The 16,928-nt window shown below is 48.1% G+C and overlaps 1 protein-coding gene across 5 annotated transcripts in view; it reads left to right on the forward strand.

Annotated features, from left to right (window-relative positions):
• IARS1 (isoleucyl-tRNA synthetase 1) overlaps positions 1-13,893 on the forward strand; it is a 61,064-nt gene extending 47,171 nt beyond the window's left edge. For all 5 annotated transcript variants that reach the window (XM_025891727.2, XM_025891729.2, XM_025891728.2 and 2 more), the window contains 7 exons: positions 1,411-1,506; positions 2,378-2,554; positions 3,379-3,484; positions 5,632-5,757; positions 7,202-7,345; positions 7,951-8,103; positions 13,381-13,893. In XM_025891727.2, coding sequence (XP_025747512.1) covers positions 1,411-1,506; positions 2,378-2,554; positions 3,379-3,484; positions 5,632-5,757; positions 7,202-7,345; positions 7,951-8,103; positions 13,381-13,463 — 885 coding nt within the window. In that variant the 3' untranslated portion in view covers positions 13,464-13,893. The remainder of the gene's footprint in view (positions 1-1,410; positions 1,507-2,377; positions 2,555-3,378; positions 3,485-5,631; positions 5,758-7,201; positions 7,346-7,950; positions 8,104-13,380) is intronic.
• Positions 13,894-16,928: the final 3,035 nt, after the last annotated feature.

Consider the following 16,928-nt stretch of genomic DNA (forward strand, 5'->3'; position numbering starts at 1 on the left):
TTTTTTTAAGATTTTATTTATTTGACAGAGAGAGACACAGCGAGAGAGGGAACACAAGCAGGGGGAGTGGGAGAGGGAGAAGCAGGCTTCCCGCTGAGCAGGGAGCCCGATGTGGGGCTTGATCCCAGGACCCTGGGATCATGACCTGAGCCGAAGGCAGACGCTTAAGGACTGAGCCACCCAGGCGCCCCCTCTTTGCTCTTGACCAGACTTTTCTGGCAGAGAGGTCATAAGATCTCTAGGTTGGGAGTGGGGGGCTTGTGGGAGTTCTCTGTGCATAACCATGTGCACAGGGCGTGGAGAGTACCACGTGAGGAAGGCCAGCCTCCTCAAACTCCTCAAGCTTTTTGCAGTGGTTTGAATTAGATGTAGGCCGAGCTCCATGTGGGCAGACGGCATGAAGAGCCAACATCCTGATGGCGGCCAGCCTGAGAAAGCCAATGAAGGAAGTGTCCTGGTCTTCTGAGATTGCTGACACAGTTCATGGACTGTGGGCTGGGCTGGCCCTGCCCCGCCTCACCACCCATCCAGTTCTGCCCTCATGAAGTAGAACAAGTTTCTGATAAAATTTCCTCAGAAACGTTCCTGCTGGGGCGCCCGGGTGGTTCAGTCGGCTGAGCGTCTGCCTTCAGCTCAGGTCATGGTCCCAGGGTCCTGGGATCGAGCCCCGCATTGGGCTCCCTGCTCGGCGGGGAGCCTGCTTCTCCCTCTCCCTCTCCCTCTGCTTGTGCTCACGCTCTCTGACAAATAAAGTCTTTAAGAAAAGAAAGAAAGAAACGTCCGTGCAGCTGGTGCTTGATTTACAAGTGTATCCCCGTCTGTGGGCAGTGACACCACGTCCTCACTGCATCTGTGCCGGTGGCGACACTGCATTTTTACGTTGTCATCGACGTCCTTCACAACAGATGGTGTAGGAAATAGATGAAGTCGGGAAGAAGATGACAGTTTAAACCCTATCAAACGTGTCGGGGTCCCCCATAGGAACCGTGTCTTGAATCACACTGACGGACTAAGGGCTGAAAAGGCTCCTGGCTGAAGAAAACGGGGCGCTGCTCTGGGGCCCTCGCGGGCTCATCGGCGGTGTGAAGGGCTCTGGGGCCCCGACCCCACTTCCTGCAAGGGCAGTGACTGCCTGTCACAGACGAAGAGCAGTTACACGGGAGACCCACCGGTCCTAATCCTGGGAGTGGTCCCCGTGGAAGAAAAGGAGGCGCTGAACCTGTCCCAGTGGAAGGAATAGCTCCTTACAAAGAAGCACCCAAACCATAATGAAACTAGCTTAATTTCATCTCCTTTGCTCAGAATAATTAGTGCTACATGACAGACTTTAACTTAAATGCAGTTGTGCCGAGTTTGAGGTAGCTGTTGCTCCTTGTTTGATCGTCGTGCTGTGCACTCTTCATCCTACAGGTTTTGGTTCTCTTAGATGTCACCCCCGACCAGTCAATGGTGGATGAAGGAGTGGCTCGGGAGGTCATCAATCGCATCCAGAAACTTCGCAAAAAGGTCAGTTTGTCACATTAAGAACAAGCTAACTGTTCTGTGTTCTTTTTGTTTGTTTGGTTTTATGGGTGTTGGGTAGGACAGGAGAGGCAGGTAATATAAACCATTGTGATTGAGTAATGGTTTACGGTCTGTTCACATTGTGCTCTGCAGGAAAAGTAGGCCTCCTTCCACTCCCTACCCATTTGTTCCAAGCTGGACTTGGCTCTTTGGTTTCTCTGACCAGGAGCTTTCAGCCAACCTGTCCGCCTCTTCCAGTTCCCCAGGGTTTCCACAGAATCATCTTCTGGATAGATAGCCCTCCTTACTGGCACAGGTCATCAGAGAGGACAGTGGCTGTCTAAGGAAGGGCTCCTAGCTCAGGGAGACTTTGTTGGATCTGGACAGAGGGGTGGTTCTTCCTCAGTGGGGAGCTGGGAGCCAGGGCAGGGGCACAAGCCTATTGCCTGCCCCACCAGGTGAGAGAGCCAGGAGCTCCCATCCCTCAACCCTGAGGAGGGGCTTCCCCACCTCCCACCAAAGCACGGGCTCCCCCACCCAAGGAAGGTCTCCCATCCCCGGCTCAGAGGAGAGGCTCCCTCACACTGACCAGAGTGGGGGCTCCCACCCTCCCTCCTCAGGCCAGGTGTCTGAGACCTGTAGTTCTGGGTCTCAGGAGTCCACTTTTAGCAGGTAATGGAATGCTTGTGAACTCTACCTCAGAGTTTTGTGAGTGGGTTTTTGCTCAGTCACTCCTTTGTTTCAGAGGCGGATTGGGCAGGAGCCTGTATGCTCCCATAATGATTCAGCATAGGACATCAGCCCTGTTCAACATCACCATACATTTTGATTAACAAATGTGCTTCCTTTTTAAATTTTCTGTATATGCTTTCAGTGCAATCTGGTTCCAACTGATGAAATAACAGTTTATTATAAAGCAAAGTCTGAAGGGAAATATCTGAATAATGTTATCGAAAGCCACACAGAGTTCATATTTGCCACTATAAAGGCTCCCTTGAAACCGTATCCAGTTCCAATGTCAGATAAAGTCCTTATTCAAGAAGAAACGCAGGTGAGTTCTGGGTTTGTTGAACTGCGAAGAGATGTAAGGTTAGATTTTATGTTGTTTGTGGAGTGACCTCTTCATACTCTGCCCCCAGTAGTGACTGGCATAGCCCTCAGTCCTGAAGTACTGGGTGGGTTTGGGGAGGGGGGTGTCCAGAGAGGAGAGGGAGGGAAGGTGGAGCTGTTCTCACAGCAGTTCTCCTGGGAAAGGTAGCCAGGAGGTACGTAATGGTTGCCAGGAGACCAGGTGCTACGTGGGCCTGCTTTTCCTAAAACTAGAGAAGTTAATGTCGTAGATTCTAGGACTGACTGTTCAAAGCAAACAACAGTTGATTTGAAGAGCAGTTGACGTTTATGGTAGTAGGTTTTCCATAAAATTAGTTTCATTTCTTACTGGCACATTTTAGATGCAACTCTGAAAATCTGATACCAGGACATGGAAGATATTGGCCATGATTCAGAAATAGGTCATTTATAATAGGGGAAGGAGTCCCTTTCTGTAGCAGTCACTGACTCTGCCATGTACTCCTTGTCTCATTCCTTCTTCCTATAGAAGGGACAGATGGTACAGACAGGCCGGGGCTGGGTGTCACTGTTAGTCTTTTCAGTGGGGCAAGTTACAAGATGGTTTCATTTTCTGTTCTGCGTGTTTTTAAAAGAACAAGGTGAAAAGGGAAACGTGAATAGGAATAGCTTTTGACTGTTTCAGTGATGAGATTGAATATGCTCTCAGAATCATACAGAGCTCTAGGTGTGAGAAGTAGCTGCTATGCTAGTTGGTGACACTGGTCAGTGCCACAGTTACTCAGTCCCACACTCTCATGTGCTTAGTTAAAAGGTTCTGACCTGGAAATTACAATCACCAGAGGATCATCCCTGACTGGTCCTGCTTGTGCATATGTCAATCTTAACATTTGTATAAATGGCAGCGAGCAAGGTAAGAGTAAATTAATCCCATGACTTGTACTTTCCTTTTTAGTTAAACCTATGAATGTCTTTAAGACTATTATAAGAGAATTAATAAAATCCTATAACTTTCTCTTTCTAATTGCCATCAAAATGAATCCACAAAAGTAAATGACTGGACTTGTACTTCCAGGAAGATGAAGTAGACATGCTCTTCCCTGTTCTTCCCACAAAGTACAAGCAAACACCTTGGGTGTGATGGGGGAGGGAAAAGGGCTGACTTTTCCTTTTGCCTCATAGATCCCAGACTTGGAGCTGAAGAAGCCAGCAACCTGGAAATGCCTAATGCAGACAGAAATGCTCCAACAAAATCCTGCTCTCTGTAGGCAGAGAACCAGGAGAGGCGCAGCCTAGCAAGACAGAAAACTTCTAGACAGTATTTGTTCTATTCCAGCCAAACACAACAGAAGAAACTGGCCCCACTAGCAAAGACCAAGTGGGGAGCCTAGACCTTTGTCAGGAGCCCCAGGCCCCTACCACCTTGTGGTATCAGAGAAGCCCACACCATAAGCTGGGGCTTTCATCCTACCTCGGCAGGTCAGGTCTTGATCTCAGGATTTTGAGTTCAAGCCCCACGTTTGGCTCTCCAGCATGGAGCCTACTTAAAAAAAAAAAAAGTATCTGACAGAATGTAAAGCAGCCATAATAAAAATGTTCCACAGATCAATTACAAACACAAAAGAAACATGAAAATAGGAAGCCTCAGCTAAGAAGTGGATATCAAGAATCAAATGAAAATTTTAAAACTGATAAATACAAGACTAGAATACAAAACCCAGTGGGTGGGCACAACGGCAGAATAGAAGAGACAGGAAAGAGTCTGAAATGGAAGCTAGGACAATAGAAATTACCCATTCTGAACAAAAGAGAGTTTTTTTAAAAATCGGAAAAAATGAACAGAGTCTTAAGGATCTATGGGATATTAACAGAAGTTTAATATTCTGTCACTGAATTCTGGCATAAAGAGAAGGAACGACAGGACTGAAAAAGTAATCAGAGGGCGCCTGGGTGGCTCAGTTGGTTAAGCGACTGCCTTCGGCTCAGGTCATGATCCTGGAGTCCCGGGATCGAGTCCCGCGTCGGGCTCCCTGCTCAGCAGGGAGTCTGCTTCTCCCTCTGACCCTCTTCCCTCTCGTGCTCTCTATCTCTCGTTCTCTCTCTCTCAAATAAATAAATAAAAGCTTTAAAAAAAAAAAAAAGTAATCAGAGAAATAATGGCTGAAAACTTCCTAAATTTGGCAATACATGTACACCTACAGATTCAAGAAGCTGAGAGAACCCCATACCTGATAAACCCAAAAACTCAATTCACATTGAGACATGGCGTAGTCAGACTTCTGAAAGCTGAAGACAAAGAAGACATCCTGAAAGCAGCAAGAGAGTATGCTTCCCTAACCTACAGGGGAGAACAATTGGAACAGTATTGGATTTCTTGTCAGAAACTTTGGAGGCCAGAAGGCAGAATGCTACAAGAGGAGTACTGTCGACCCCAAAACTCTATCAAGCAAAATATCTTTCATGGTGAAGAGAAAATCAAGACATCCCTAAATGAAGGGAGACTTTTTAAAAGAGTTCATTGCTAGCATGACTAATTCTAAAAGAATAGGTAAAGGAAATTCTTAAAACAAAGAAAATGACAAAAGGAGAAACGTAAGGACATCAGGACAGAAGAAACAACAAAAAGAGTCAAAATATAGGTAAATTCAATGGACTGTCCTCGAGTTTTCTAAATTATTTGATGGTTGTAACAAAAACTATAACATCTCAGTGTATATGCAAGAAATATTTAAGGAAATTGAAGTAGAGGGGCAGCTGAGTTGCTCAGTTAAGCGGCTGCCTTTGGCTCCGGTCATGGTCCCAGGGTCCTGGGATCGAGAAGGAGAGCAGGAAGCCTGCTTCTCCCTCTCCCGCTCCCCCTGCTTGTGTTCCCTCTCTTGCTGTGTCTCTCTGTCAAATAAATAAAATCTTTAAAATAAATAAATAAAAAAGATCCAGTTAGACAGTGGGGAAAAGACATGAGCCGACGTTGACCAGAGGGAACATACAAGTGGTGTGTTTTCCTGGATTTTTCTTTAACTTCTTTTTCCTTCAGTTTCATTTATATTTGTGGTTCTTTAGGTGGAGTATTGCTTCTGGAAAATCCAAAAGGCGATAACAGGTTGGACCTTTTAAAGCTGAAAAGTGTTATTACTAGTATTTTTGGTGTGAAAAATACCGAGCTGGCTGTCCTCCATGGTGCCACAGGTATGTAAAAAGTCAGGAGCTGTCCTCTGACGCGAAGTGGGTCGTTTGGTATTGGTTCTGCTCCACAGCCATGCCTTCCTCCTGCGTCTGGATTGGCCCGGCCCTCAGCAGCCCTGCCACAGTGTCTCTGTGCCCCTGATGGGATGGTGACAGCATCTGACACCGTGAACCTGCCCTCATCCCTGCCCAGACGGACAGCGTCTTTGTGCCCCTGAGGAGATGGAGCCTCCCGTCCTGCCTACTCCCTGTTGGCCACGGGCCGGGGTCCAGGCCTCAGAGACGCCCTACTGTGCTTTGAGTTTAGTAAGCATAGTGTCTGTGTCTTACTAGACCCAGATCCTCAGTAAGACGAGCCTAAATGAAGAGAGAGACATGTTAAAGTCCTTCCCCTGCATACTATCAAATGTGACCTTTGGAGATAGGGTTGTTGCCAGTGTGATTAGATAAGAGGGGTGTTCCCAGGACCGCATAGGGACACAGCCATGTGATGACACAAGCAGAGCTGGAATTGGGGAACTGCAAGCAGACGTCTGGGAGCCTCCAGGAGCTAGGAAGAGGACGAGGAGAGCCACCCTGCAGGCTTCCGAGGGGGCAGGGCCCACGCAACACCCTGATTTTGACATCTCACCTCCAGGACCAGAGCCAGTAGGTTCCTGTTGCTCTAAGCACCGCGTTTGTGATTCTTAACGGCAGCCATGTAAGATGAGTACACCCTCTTTAATAAGAATGTGGATGCTCATTTTCAGGAAATTCTAAATAGCCTGAAAGAAGAGATGTAATTGGCCAACAAACACAGGCAAGCTGCTGGGCTGTGACGGAGGAGCCGCCAGATGGGCAGAGACTAGGGCAGGCTTGCGGTGTCAGATGCCATCACCCTTTGTGACCTGGCCCAGAGGAGTTCTGGGGAGGCACAGGTGTGGGTCCAGAGTGGAGGTCCTACAGCCCCTATTCCCCGGGGACCTGTCCCAGCTATGGTTGCGACCCTAATCAGTGTTCAGTTTTAGGTCAACGAGATCTGCATGTTTTCCCTGTGTCTTGCTATTTTTCACATGTGTTCCTGAGTCAAATGATCTGTTTTCTTCTATAATTATCATGTTTTAATATAAGGCTTCTTTTCACAGCTAAGTTTAGTGTTCTGACGTAGGAGATTTTAAGAGAATCTATAATATCAGGGAAAATACTAAAAAAACAATTTGCCATGTATTTTTGTTATTACTATCATGCGATTTGTTTTGCAACATTCACATCTGCTATTTGCATGTCATTTAAGCCTCATTTTATAGAGTAGGCAATGTGCACTGATAAAGAGAAATTAAGTGGAAAGCATCACTGCAAAGATAAAGGATAGTTTAATAATTAAGGAGGAACAAGTGAATAACTTCAGCTCTGCACTATATACCCTGAAAGAGTGATTTGTTGTTGCTGTTTTTGTTGTTATTTCTAGAAATACGAAACCAGACTGACTTACTGAGTCTTAGTGGGAAAACACTTCGAGTGGGAGCGGGTTCTGCCCCCGCTGTGTTGGACGGCCCCAGCACTGCACTCTGCCGCTACATCAACCTGCAGCTCCTGAACGCAGGCCCGCAAGGTACACCTCCGCCGGCCACCAGCCCTGCACCAGCGGCCAGCGGCTTGTGGGGGGCTGGCGGCAGGGTTTCCTTTCACGGTCTGCCTTGGATGCGGTGCGTTAAGGTGTACACTCCCATCTGCCCTGGGGAGCACACGCAGGCTTGCTTCTCTTGGTGTGTTTATGTGGAAACACCCTCCAGCGGCAGAGTCAGGAGATGGGGTAAACTGGCACATAAGCATTACTGTTAAATGAAGTGGAACTAAGTGCCGAGCCACTTAAATGTTTTTTGCCTTATTTTTTTTCCTGGAAAGTGTTTTGAAATCTGTTGTACACATCTGTGCCGCAGTTAGCAGACTAGATGGATGTTTATTTTTCCTTGATATATTGGGCCCTCACTGTGCACAGCATGTGTTTACGGAGTATCTCTTCCCCAGCTGCGGGCCTTTATACCTGTTGGGATTTCCATTTCCCCTCCCTTTCCCCTCTGCAGACTGGATGCCCAGCTCTCTGGGTCCTGCTGGTTCTTGGAGCCTCCACTCTGCTGAGGAGCCGGCGGCCATTGGGGGGGGGCAGAGCGGGAGGTGTGCTCTCAGGACCTGACCCAGCGCTGGTCTCTTCTGCAGAGTGTGTGAAGGGAACGGTGGGCACGCTCCTGCTGGAAAACCCACCTGGGCAGAATGGACTCACCCACCAGGGCCTTCTGTATGAGGCAGCCAAGGTGTTTGGCCTTCGCAGCAGGAAGCTCAAGCTGTTTCTGAATGAGACTCAGACACACGGTGAGGTGACAGATTGTTACATCTGCTTCATTTCTGGTTTTCTGGTGTCTTTTTTTTTTTCCTCTTTCTCCAGGAATTTGCCATACTAGAGTGTTAAGTTAATTAAAAGGATGATTGCTTTTTGCCTTTGAAAATAACCTTAAAATTATATTGGTAAGCAATTAGAAACACATGCTTCTAGATAAATTAGCATCGTTTGCTGATTCTAAGATCATTCTCTTCCCCAAGGATCGAACGATGACAATACTGTAAAACAGCAGCTCGTTGGGAAGCTTGTAACTGACGTTGTGCTGCCTCCACCGCGTGCAGGGCATGCCTGCAGGCTTTTTCTCACCGAGCACCCAAGAACGGAGAGCCCTGTCACTTGGGAAGGGGACGGTGGCGGCCCCTGGCAGGGCTGTTGTGCCTCTCCCCAAACCCACTCTGGTCTCAGCGTCCCAGAGTTGCCAGCCCCCTCATCAGCCCTGTTCTCTTCCTTCATCCCTGTCACACGCCAGGGCGCTCCCCATCGCGTGGCTGCTGCTGGAGCCCTTTCTCCAAACAGCTTCTGTGTGTGTGGCCATCCCTCCTGTCACCGTAACTCAAACCTGTTTATTCATTCAGCCTTGCAGCCTGGGTCTGCTGGACGTTCTGAGGCGATCTGGCAGCTCAGTGCTGGTGGAAAAGTGCCCAGAGTTATGTCTTGTCTTTGGTTCTCTGCAGTTTGAATGTGCTATGCCCTGGTATACGTGTTTTGGTAAAAGAGCTTTTTCATTCCCTCTCAGAGCGCCCACCTCTGTGCACACACTGCCCGTCAGTCCCCAAGTGCGTCTCCTTCACCCGCTAGAACCTTGGTGTGTGAACCCTGGTGATTCATCCCTGCCGCTTTGCTGCATCTGCGCCTAGTGTGAAGATCGCTGTGTCTCACCCTACAGTGGTTCTGTTGCCTTTCAGAATGCCTTGTAGCTTTTTGTTGACAGTCTGACATGAGGTATTGGGGCACATGACCTGAGGTGAAAAGACCTGTATGTCCGTCTGGCATCAGAGGTGTCCATGCTTCTGCGTCTTCCTTCCGGCCCTAACCCTGTTGTTGTCCTGTAGGAGCCCACAGGGGATGGGACTTGTTCTGTAGCTTTGTGGTTAATGCTCAGTCTCCAGGGACCCTGTGTCCCTAGGCCATGATCCCAGCTTCTCTGTTTCCTCCTCTAGTGAGAGAGGGCCTGGCAGGGCTGGACCCGGTACATCCCTTCCTCCAGGCTGGTTAGGCCCTGGTTTAAAAAAAAAAAAAAAAAAAGGTATTTACTGATGAGGAAGGACTTGTGCCATTTTGCTGGGATTTTTGTTCTGGAAGGCTTACACCTGTTTTCTCCTTCGTGTCCTCCAAAATTGCCTCCTCCTCGGGTGGTGTCCAGTTGATTTTTTTTTTTTTTTTTTTTTTTTTTTGGTAGGTGCACTATCTCAATTCCCTTCTCACTTCCTTTTGTGTATTTCTCTTGCTATTTTCCTAGTGTTTACCACAGGGATTACAGTTAACATCCTAAATTAACAACGGTCTGGTTTGAATCAGTACCAATTTGACTTTAGTTTCAAAAACTCTGCCCGTTTGTATTCTTGTCAGAAACTGCTTTGTGTGCCCCAAGACATAAATTTTTGTGCTTTATGTATTTGTCTTTTAAATCATCTAGAAAACAGAAAATAGAGCTATAAACCAGACATGGGGCATCAGGCTGCAGTTACCATCAGCGTCCTTGCGTCCCAGCCCAAGGCCCTCCGGCGGTGCTGGACGGCCGGTGCTTTTGTGTATTTGGGATGTCTTCACTGCCCCTCAACTAGGCCCTCATCAGCCAGATTTGGCCAGAAAAGCTCTTATTTTTTTCAGAATTGAAAGCTTGGGGTCTTCTTGGGACTTTTCTGTGTGTGCATCCTGCCCTGGGCATGCTTGCAGCTTTCTGAATCGCGCCATCCTCAACTTTCTCCCCAGACTGTAAGCCCTCTGTCACATGATGCATCTGTGACCTTCTGCCACCAGCAGCTGTGGGCTTTTTGTTTGCCTGACAGTATTTCCCAGCGACGCCTGCGATTTCCCTCCCTGGGTGAGTTCCAGGTTCGGCCAAACGGAGACAGGCCTCTGCAGGCCCCCCAGGTGGCCCCCAGTTGGGTTAGGACACACACGGTGCCTTTGCTCTATTCCTCCTGGGACCACGGGGTCCTCGGGCTGGGAGGGCTGGGCAGCCAAGCCCAAGTGGGACAACCACAGACCTTCCTACCACAAGTTGCCTTTTTCTTGATGTGGCATGTGCGTGGTTTCTGTGAACCTTTGGTTGTTTCTAGAATCCTGACGACAGCAGTTGGTGGTGTTTCTGTTGAAACCCCGTGTAGAGGAGCATCTCAGTTGTTGTTTGGGGATGCTGTCAACCCAAGCCCATTTCAACTCAGTGACTTGGGGCCACAGAGAGTGTTTGGACAGCACGAGGGCCAGAGTCTCCTGGGGCTGTGTCCTGTCTGTCCCTGACCCACACAGCAAGGCTGAGTGAGGCAGGTTCTCCATAGGGTTTGCTGAGGCTGGCCAGACAGATTGCCATAAGCCGGGGCTATGAAACCACCAAGTATCTTCTCGGTTCTGGAGGCCAGAGGCCAGGTGTCAGCAGGGCCGCGTCTTCTTTGGAAGCTCCAGGGCAGAATCTGGTCTTCGCCTCTTCCCACTTCTGGTGGTTCCAGGCGTCCTGAACTTGTAACCCCATCACCCCGGCCTCAGCCTCTGTGGTCACAGCCAGTTTCCGGGAAGTAGAACATGGACATATCTTCTGGAAGGCCATGATTCAAACCCACTGCATTCTCTTTAACTGTCTTCTCGGGGGTGAGGGATCCGTTTGAAATGCAGTCTTGCTGTGGGTTCCTTATTCAAGGCCCTAGCGTTTGTGGGGAGGACATTTCACTGGACTTCCCAGTCTGTAGACCCCAGGGTTTTTCTTATCTCACTTTGATAACCTTTAGTGCTAAAGCTTTAGGCCATCAGGACTGACAGAAAACCGAAATGTTCAAGTACATCTTGGGATTCATGATTTTTGACCTAGTGATTTCCCTCATTCTCTTCTCTTGCTCAGCTTTTTTTTTTTTTTTTTTTTTAATGTTTTCATTTAATGTTACACTTTACAGTTCTCTCCTCCGTTGTTAGACTCAAGCCTCCGTTGTACCCGGGTTCCTCTCTAACCAAACACAACTCCGTGCCTCCACTTTGCTGTCAGAGGTTTCCTGTGTCTGCAACCCTCGCTGGCTTAGGGCCCCATCCTCTGTTGAAGTAGCCAGTCCACCTCTACCAGAGTTGTCTCCTGTGTTCCTCCCTTGATGGTGTCCCTGCTCAGAGTCCCCACGGCTCACCATTAGCTAATGCTTCAGAATCATCACTGGACGCACAAGATCCTGCCCGTTTGGGCCCTTGTCTGCCTCCAGTGATGTCCACAGGCTGTCCTCCCATCAGCAGGCTCCTTTCACTTTGCCTCAGATACACTCGGCTCTTCTGTCTTGTTTTGCATGGGTGGGACTTACCGCCTCTCTTACCCCCGCGGGCGCTGGCCCCGGGGCAGCCAGGCCATGGACATGAAGGGGCAGCGTTGTCTCTGGTTCTGTGCTCGTGCGGGCACCCGGCCGACACTGACCAGGGCACAAGCACGTTTGTGAGATTCTGCGTGTGGCTCACAAAGCAGGCCTTGCCTGTGGTCCCAGTGCGACCTCTCCGTGCCCTGAGACCTCAAAGGTTCAGTGGTCTGATCCCCGAGAAGCCTGGGGCTCTTTGCAGCCCAGTGTCTCTGCCCAGCCTCATTTGCATTGTGTTTCTCCTCTCAATGTTGTCTTTTGTAAAATAGTACTAATTCAGTACATTAGAAGGATCACATAATGGCTTCCTACTTGTTCCCCGAGATGCGCAGTATCATCTCCAGGCCCTGTAGTTATCTACAACAGAGGCAGCCTCAGGAGCGATGTCGTGTTCCTGCTGGGAGGAGAGCTGTTTGTAGAGAATGTTGGTCCCTCCCTTTGAATTCAGGTCTGCTTGAAGCAAAATGCCTCCCCAGTGGGCAAAGAGCATTTTAAGGTTTTCTTTTATCTCTTTTTGGGTGTTTATCTATTCAGTGTGTTTTGAAGACTTTATTTTTTTGAGAGAGAGGGAGAGGGAAAAGCAGACTGCACTGAGCAGGGAGCCCGACTGCGGGCTTGATCCCAGGACCCTGATATCATGACCCAAGCTGAAGGCAGACGCTTAACCCACTGAACCACCCAGGTGCCCTCTATTCAGTGTGTTTTAATCAGTTATATTCATTTTATACTTTTAGATGCTCAGCTTATTTGTCATTGGCTGTATCAGCTCCCATATTGTCTGACACGAGCCTTCAGTTTTGGTAACTCTCTGTTCTGGCCTCGTAAGATGTTACAGGCTTATCATGCCCTTATACTTCCCCAGACCCAAACACGGTGATTCCTCCTGCCGTAGGGAGTTAAGAGAGACCACGATGGTTCTCTGTGGGCCTAGGAAACACCTGTTTGGGGCGGGGTATGCAGACGTCTGGGCCAGCACACAGGGCTAGTTAGGTTGAAGGGCATTCCTCCAGAAGGTCTGCCCAAGACTTCACCCAAACTGTAGGGAGTTAGGCGCCTTTGACAAACTCAGGGAAGAGGCCACACAAGACCACTGTCACTTCTGCCAACTGTTAAGTTCAGTGGGTTTCCCAAAATCACCCTCGGGTTTGATAATTTGCTAGCAGGATTTACAGGACTCACTGGAAACGATTGAACTTAGGTTATAGGAAAAGGTACAGAGGACCAAATCTGGGAGGGGTCCAGACATGGGGCTTCCAGTTGCCCTCTCCCAAGGAGTCGTGGGCAGTGTTCCCTCCTTCTGGCCCTGCTGTGTGACAGTAATACGCACAGTGTATTACCAACCTGGGAAGCTCCCCGAGCCTGGGGGGCTCCAGAGTTTGCAGTGCAGCTTCATTACATGGGCACAACTGGTTCATTGCCCACCCGGCTGCACTGTCTCGGGTGATACTACGTGACTGAAAGCTTCTGCCCTAAATCATGTGAGTCACCTCATTAGCAGAAACTATGAGGGGTATTCAGGGCCCACCATAAACAAAACACTCCCATCCTTCAGGAAGTCCCAAGGGTCTAGAAGATCCCCTAGGAGATGGGACAAAGACCAGACCCCTTAGGGTGAGGCCAGATCCTATACACAAGCAGTGAACAGTTTTTAAATATTCATACAGAATAGGTAGTACATTTTTTTTTTTTATCTTCCCATTCTAGAAATAACGGAAGAAATCCCCATGAAGACTTTGAACATGAAGACTGTGTATGTTTCTGTATTACCGACGACAGCAGACTTCTAACATTCGTCCCCCGTGTGGCAGAGTCGGCCTTCCCCTGGCATGTGCCTGTCCCCCCCAACTCCACACACACACACGGAAGATGTTCCCTTCTGGGGCATGTATGATTTGCTGCTTTGGGTCCACAGTTGAAATGGGGATGATTCCTCAGGTGACTTGGCACCTCACAGTAATAGTTACACGTAACCCTGAACTCTCGCGCAGCCACAGGGAGGGCACGCTACACCTCTGCTCACCTCTGAGCTTGCACAACGTGGAAGTGATTTCAGTGGCAGATTTATATATCATTCTGTGGCCTTTTAAAACTTGTCTGAGATGTTCTGAAGAAATGTGTTAAATATTTCTGCTACCTGGATTTTCCTGGGTAATTTGATGGAATATTTTAAGTTTCAGTAAATTAGAACAATAAATAAATTTTCTCTCAGATAATAAATGTGTTAGAAGTAACTTATTTTCCCATAGTCGAATGAAACTTGAAATGTGTAATCTTTTTTTTTATGGGATATGATCTCTCTTTTTTTTAATTGTTATGTTAATCACCATATATTACATAATTTGTTTTGGTGTACTGTTCCATGATTCATTGTTTGTGCATAACATCCAGTGCTCCATGCAGAATGTGCCCTCTTTAATACCCATCACCAGGCTAACCCATCCCCCTACCCTCCTCCCCTCTAGAACCCTCAGTTTGTTTTTCAGAGTCCATCATCTCTCCTGGTTCGTCTCCCCCTCTGACTTACTCCCCTTCATTCTTCCCCTCCTGCTATCTTCTTCTTTTTCTTTTTTCTTAAAATATGTTGCGTTATTTGTTTCAGAAGTACAGATCTGTGATTCAACAGTCTTACACAATTCACAGCGCTCACCGTAGCACATACCCTCCCCAATGTCTATCACCCAGCCACCCCATCCCTCCCACCCCCCACCACTCCAGCAACCCTCAGTTTGTTTCCTGAGATTAAGAATTCCTCATATCAGTGAGGTCATATGATACATGTCTTTCTCTGATTGACTTATTTCACTCAGCAGAACACCCTCCAGTTCCATAATCTTTAAAGAACACAAAAACTTCATAGTGACTTTTTTTTTTTTTTTAAAGATTTTATTTGACAGACACAGCGAGAGAGGGAACACAAGCGGGGCATTGGGAGAGGGAGAAGCAGGCTTCCCGCTGAGTGGGGAGCCCGATGCGGGGCTCGATCCCAGGACCCTGCGATCATGACGTGAGCCGAAGGCAGACGCTTAACGACTGAGCCACCCAGGTGCCCCTATGGTGACTTCTTTCTTAAGACAGGGGGCTAAACATCTAATTTCACTTCTTCCCAAAATCCTCTGTGTCAAAGAGGCAGATGCCAAGAGAAAATCAGCTGCAGGAGTTTATTGGGGGAAACACAGATGAGGGGTAAAGGGAGGGGGCAGGCCCCTCTGGACAGAGAAGAGGAAGGAGGGAGGGTTGATTAGAAAAAAGCCAGCCTGCAGGGCAGCCTGGGAGTGTCCTGGTCAGGCTGGGCTTCCTCGTGGAAAAAGTCCAGAGGTGGGCACACATGAGCTGGCTTCGCCCGCCTGCCTTCGTCAGTCTGTGGCTGGGTGCCGCCGGGGGACAGGGCAGCTGCAGCACAGATGCCTCGGTCGGTCGGTCTAAGGAAGGGCCCTGGCAGGAGGCTGTCCACCAACTATGCTCCTGCGTCAGGGTCTCCTGGAGGGGAACGGAATGGTGCGTCTCTGGCTGCTACAATTAATGCATTTCAACTCCACAAAGTTGAAGGGAAAAAAAAACAGGTGTTGGTCAGGATCAGAGAAATTGGAACGCCTGGGCACTGTTGGTGAGAATGTAAAATCTGGTCGCTGTGGAAAATGGTATGGAGGTTCCTCAAAAAATGAAAAGTGATCTGGCAACCTGGATCTATACCCCAGAGAACTGAAGCCCGGATCTCGAAGAGATTCAGCACACCGAGCCTCACTGCAGTGTTATTATTTATCTAGTATATATGCACAGTTGACCAGCATTCAGTCTCTAAAGAGAAGGATGCAACTTGGGGACACTGCACCGAGTGAAACAAGCACAGAGAGAGAAGTGTTCCAGGATCCCACGTCTATGAGGTCCCCAGAGGAATCCAGCAACCTCAGCTGCAGCAGGGTGGGGAAGGGGGACTTTTCAATGGACCAGTTTCTGTTTTGCAAGACTAAGAAGTTCTAGAGGTCTTTTCACAACTGTGAATATAGTTAATGCTACTAAACGGTTCTGTAAAAGTGGTTAAGGTGGTAAATGTTAGGTATCTGTTACTACAATTTTGAGGTATATTTAATGTCAAAGGGACAGAAGCCAGCCTGAGAGAGCTCCCACTGCCCAAAGCTGGAACAATTTGAGCAGAAAAATAATTTCGTATTGGATTAAAATCCAAAGTATAAAATAAATTTCCATGAGTCCATACTGGTATCAATGACTGAGAGAAAAGTAACAACTCTGTAGATACTCCCCATTGAGGTGGTGCACCTAAGTCCCCACTCCTTAGGAGTGGGCGGTGCTTGGTGACCTACTTCGCACGTGACAGAAGTTAGCATCGGCCACCGTAGTATACGCTTTCGGTATGATGAGAATGGCTCTACGGTCCCCAGTCTAACCATGAGGAAAATCAGACAAACCCACATTGAGAGACATTCCACACAGGGCCTGACTCCAGACTGTCAAGGTCATCACAAACAAGTAATGTCTGAGAAACTATCACAGACCAGAGGGTTAGAGCTGCAACATGAAGTTTGAAGAACAATTAAGTTCATAACAAGGTCATGGGTCCACAGACTCAATATTGACAATTCTCCCCAACTGATGTATAGATTCAAGGTAATCTCAATCAAAATCCCAGAAGAATATTATGCTAAGTGAAATAGACAAATTCAAACATTACATGATTTCACTCATATGTGGAATTTAAGAAAAAACAAGCAAATGGGGAAAAAAAAAAGACAAACCAAGAAACAGACTCTTAACTACAGAAAACACACTGTCCCCAGAGGGGAGGGCAGTAGGGGGTGGGGGAAGTAGGTAATGTGCCAGAGTCCAGCTCCAGTAGGAAAGGGTTTCTTGAAGGAAAGGACGGCGTTGGCGAGTTAGGAGACACGGACACAGGATCAGGTTGTAAGCATCTCCTTCCGATAGCCGCAGAGCGACTTTATTTATAGCTTACAATGTGTGCACCCTATCTTATCAAAGTACTTATTCCATTTCTCTGTTTTCGTCTCCTGTCCTTGTTCCATAGACACCACAGGAGGATCACTCCTCTTAATCCTTTCCCAGAGGGCTGTCAGATGATGCCCGCACCCTTTTCCCATCAATCTTATACCATTTGTTCATGTCCTCATCATCAACTCCAGTATAAGAAATGGGAGGAGTAGGGGTAAGGAAGTTAAATCCTGTTCCAGGGCTTGCCTTGAGGGGCGTACCAGAGGTGGCCTCCTGTTTGTATGCAACAT

The sequence above is a fragment of the Callorhinus ursinus genome, unplaced genomic scaffold (assembly GCF_003265705.2).
Source record: "Callorhinus ursinus isolate GAN/ISIS: 27379988/994484 unplaced genomic scaffold, GSC_fseal_2.0 scaffold28, whole genome shotgun sequence".
NCBI lineage: Eukaryota > Metazoa > Chordata > Mammalia > Carnivora > Otariidae > Callorhinus > Callorhinus ursinus.